The sequence below is a fragment of the Acanthisitta chloris genome, unplaced genomic scaffold (genome assembly GCF_000695815.1).
Source record: "Acanthisitta chloris isolate BGI_N310 unplaced genomic scaffold, ASM69581v1 scaffold3954, whole genome shotgun sequence".
Classification (NCBI taxonomy): Eukaryota; Metazoa; Chordata; class Aves; order Passeriformes; family Acanthisittidae; genus Acanthisitta; species Acanthisitta chloris.
In genome coordinates this window covers 1,454-4,832 of record NW_008668580.1, presented here as the reverse complement: position 1 = coordinate 4,832, position 3,379 = coordinate 1,454, and the positions used below count along the sequence as shown (strand labels likewise).

Sequence of the window (3,379 nt, the reverse complement as noted above, 5' to 3'; positions counted from 1 at the left end):
CATCGATTCCGCTCGAGCCAGCGCCGAGCCGGGGGGGCACAAGGCCCCGTGCCAGCTGCCATGTGCCGTGCCGTGCCAGACACTTGTACCCGGCTGTGCCTCGATGCACTGTGCTGCGCTCTGTGTGCTGTGCCATGACTTGCCATGCTGTGCTGTGCCATGCACCAGCCAGATCTAAGAGAGACTGTCCTGGGCCACCTTTTGGGGTGACTCCATGACCTGTCCCCTCCCTGTTCCTGCCAGCCCGTGTCCCCCAGCCGAGGTGGTGGCTGAAGCTGGCTCAGCCACTGGCTCTGAGCACCGAGATGGCCCCAGACCCACTGACTGGGGCTGGCACAGGAGAGGCTCAGCTCCATGCCAGGGTGAGGGGCTTGCAGTGCCCACACAGGAGGGACACTGATGGGCTCGGCAGTGTGATAGGTTTGGCAGATGCTGCCAGATGGGGCTGGCAGGCTGCCCTGGCCAGGATGTGTCCCGTTGAGTCAACACTGGCAGGGATGGGTGCGGGGGAGGCTCTGGAACCATTCAGCACCTGCTGCCAGCACGGCTGCGAAACCTGCCAGGGTCATTGGGGCCAGGGGCTAGTGACCCCCGGCCATGGCCTCCCATGGCAGGGCTGTAGGGGCTTATCCTGACACCAGCCCATCCCTTCTGCCCTGGTGGAGCTGTGGCATAGTGTGATCAGAGACTGAATGTGCCCTCGGATAACCATGGGGAGCCTGGGTGAAGCTGTGCCCCTCAGACCTGGGGCTGGCAGGGCTGGAACCCTCGTGGGCACATGGGGCTTCTTCAAATGCTGTTCACCTGGGCACAGGCAAATACCTGTGCATGGCTGCTCCATCCCTGCATCCCTCCATCCCTTCATCCCCCATCCCTTCATGCTCCTATCCCTCCATCCCCCATCCCTCCACCTCCCATCCCTTCATCTCACATCCCATCATCCCTCATCCCTGCCCCCCATCCCGTCATCCCCTATTCTTGCATCTCCTATCCCTGCACCTCTGTTCCTGCATCCCCATCCCTTCATCCTTATCCCTCCTTTCCCCATGCCATCACTCCTCATCTCTCCATCCCTGTATCCCCAACCCATGCCCCTGGGTTCCTGCTCCCTGTTCCCAGCTTGGGGTGAGCTGTGGCTTCCCAAGGTCTGTGCAGCTCTGCTGGCACCGGCCCTGGCCCAGCACTGCTCCCGTGCAGGTGGATCGCAGCGAGGTGATCAAGAGCAACCTGAACCCTGTCTTCGCCAAGATCTTCACCGTCGATTACTACTTCGAGGAGGTGCAAAAGCTGCGGTTTGAGGTGTATGACAGCCATGGCCACACCGGCGTGGGCACGCACGACGATGACTTCCTAGGGGGCACAGAGTGCACTGTGGGGCAGGTGAGCCCTGGGACTCCGCCTCAGGGACACCCACCTGGGGACTCCCTGGTGGTGTCCCCTCCCTGACCCTGGGTTCTTGCAGATTGTGGCACAGAAGAGGGTGACGAAGCCTCTGTTCCTCAAGTATGGGAAATTTGCAGGGAAGTCCACCATCACGGTGAGAGCTGACACATGTTGGGTGGCACTGGGGTAGGGTGCAGGGGAGCACTGGGATGTGGTGCACAGATGGCACCAGGCTGGGACTTGGGGTTGGCACCAGGCTGGGACCTAGGGGTGCCACCAGGATGGACCACTTGTATACCATCAAGCTGGGTCATTGTGGTGGAGTTGGGGTGGAGTACACAGGTGACACCAGGCTGGGACACTGGGATGGCATGAGGAGGCACCAGGATGTGTCATGTGGGTGGCATTGAGCTGGGACCCTGGAGTGTGACAGAGCTGGGGCAGTGGGATGGCACGAAGCTGGGGCACTGGGATGGGGTGCATGGATGATACTGGGCTAGTAACCTGGAGTGGCACCAAGCTGGGGTACATGGGTGGCACCAGAATGGGATCCTGGATTGGCACCAGACTGGGATTATGAGATAGCACCAGACAGGACATATGAGGATGGCATTGGGCTGGGACATCTGAGTGGCACTTGGCTGCACCAGTGGGATGGCACCGGGCTGTGTGTGCCATTGAGCTGGGGCATATGGGGGGTTCCCAGTGACCCTCATCCTGTCCAAGCTGCCATCCACCCTGGCAGCCCCTCAGGCTCTTAAGGGTGGGGAGGGCTCAGGGTCCCTGTTGGCATCTGCTGGCCAGCCTGGAGGTCCCTGCTGTGCTGGGGGAGATACATGGCACCTTGGTACCACAAGGAGGTGGAGGGCAGTGGGGCAGGGAGGGCAGGGGACAAAGTCATGCCAGCCACTGAGCACCTCTTGGCCGCCTCTCCTTACAGATCATCTCAGAGGAGATCTCGGGGAACAACGGCTACGTGGAGCTCGCCTTCCGCGCCAAGAAACTGGATGACAAGGTGAGTCAAGTGCTGGGGGGAACACGGGGCAGGGTGGTCAAGGTGGGCAGTGCTCTGCCCCATCCTCCTCCTCCAGGACCTCTTCAGCAAGTCAGATCCCTTCCTGGAGATCTACCGCATAGATGATGACCGCAGTGAGCAGCTCGTGTACCGCACTGAGGTGAGACTTGAGTGGGATCAGTTCCTGGGCTGCTCCATGGCCACCCCAGAGGCTTCCCAGCCCTGCTGAGCCTCCCACTCCATAGGTGGTGAAGAACAACCTGAGCCCCATCTGGGAACCCTTCAAGGTCTCCCTCAACTCACTCTGCAGCTGTGAGGAGAAGAGGAAGCTGAGGGTGAGAAAGGGTGATGAAGACCCTCATTCCTGTCCCAGGGGCATCTGTACCTTGGTGTCCCCAGGGGTGTGCCAGGGACCCCATGGTGCTGGGGATGGTGCTGGGAATCCCCCAGTACTGGTGCCAGTGCCGTGGCTGAGCTGTGCTCACCACAGTGTGTAGTGTGGGACTACGACTCACGGGGCAAACACGACTTCATCGGGGAGTTCTTCACCACCTTCGAGGAGATGCAGAAGGCAATGGGGGAAAACAAGGTGGGACATGGGGATGCAGGGACATCCTGGGGATGCTGCCAGCAGAGCCTGTCCCAGCAGGCGCCTCCCAGCTACTCCCCTGGCTTTGGGGTTGTTCTCCCCTCCCTGCCCCCCTCTTCTGGGAAAGGATGGTGGGTTTGGGCTGGGACTGGCTGCCCCCTGAGTCTGTGGGGCTGCAGGGTTATGGGGCTGCAGGGTAATGGGGCTGTGGGGCTGCAGCAAAGCAGGGTTATGGGGCTGTGGAGCGTGAGGCTGCAGGGTTATGGGGCTGCAGGCTTGTGGGATCTCTGTGCTGCAGAGCCATGGGGCTGTGGGGTTATGGGGCCACAATGTCATGGGGCTGTGGGACCATCATGGGGCTAGAGGGCTGTGGGGAGCTGGTGGCGGGTGCC

General features: G+C 61.3%; 1 protein-coding gene across 1 annotated transcript in view; it reads left to right on the top strand.

The window, feature by feature from the left end:
- CPNE7 (copine VII) overlaps positions 1 to 3,379 on the top strand; it is a gene marked incomplete at both ends in the record, with an annotated part of 6,441 nt that overhangs the window by 1,615 nt on the left and 1,447 nt on the right. Inside the window, 6 exons of the mRNA XM_009072938.1 lie at positions 1,198 to 1,380; positions 1,463 to 1,537; positions 2,324 to 2,398; positions 2,475 to 2,558; positions 2,644 to 2,733; positions 2,889 to 2,987. Coding sequence (XP_009071186.1) covers positions 1,198 to 1,380; positions 1,463 to 1,537; positions 2,324 to 2,398; positions 2,475 to 2,558; positions 2,644 to 2,733; positions 2,889 to 2,987 — 606 coding nt within the window. The remainder of the gene's footprint in view (positions 1 to 1,197; positions 1,381 to 1,462; positions 1,538 to 2,323; positions 2,399 to 2,474; positions 2,559 to 2,643; positions 2,734 to 2,888; positions 2,988 to 3,379) is intronic.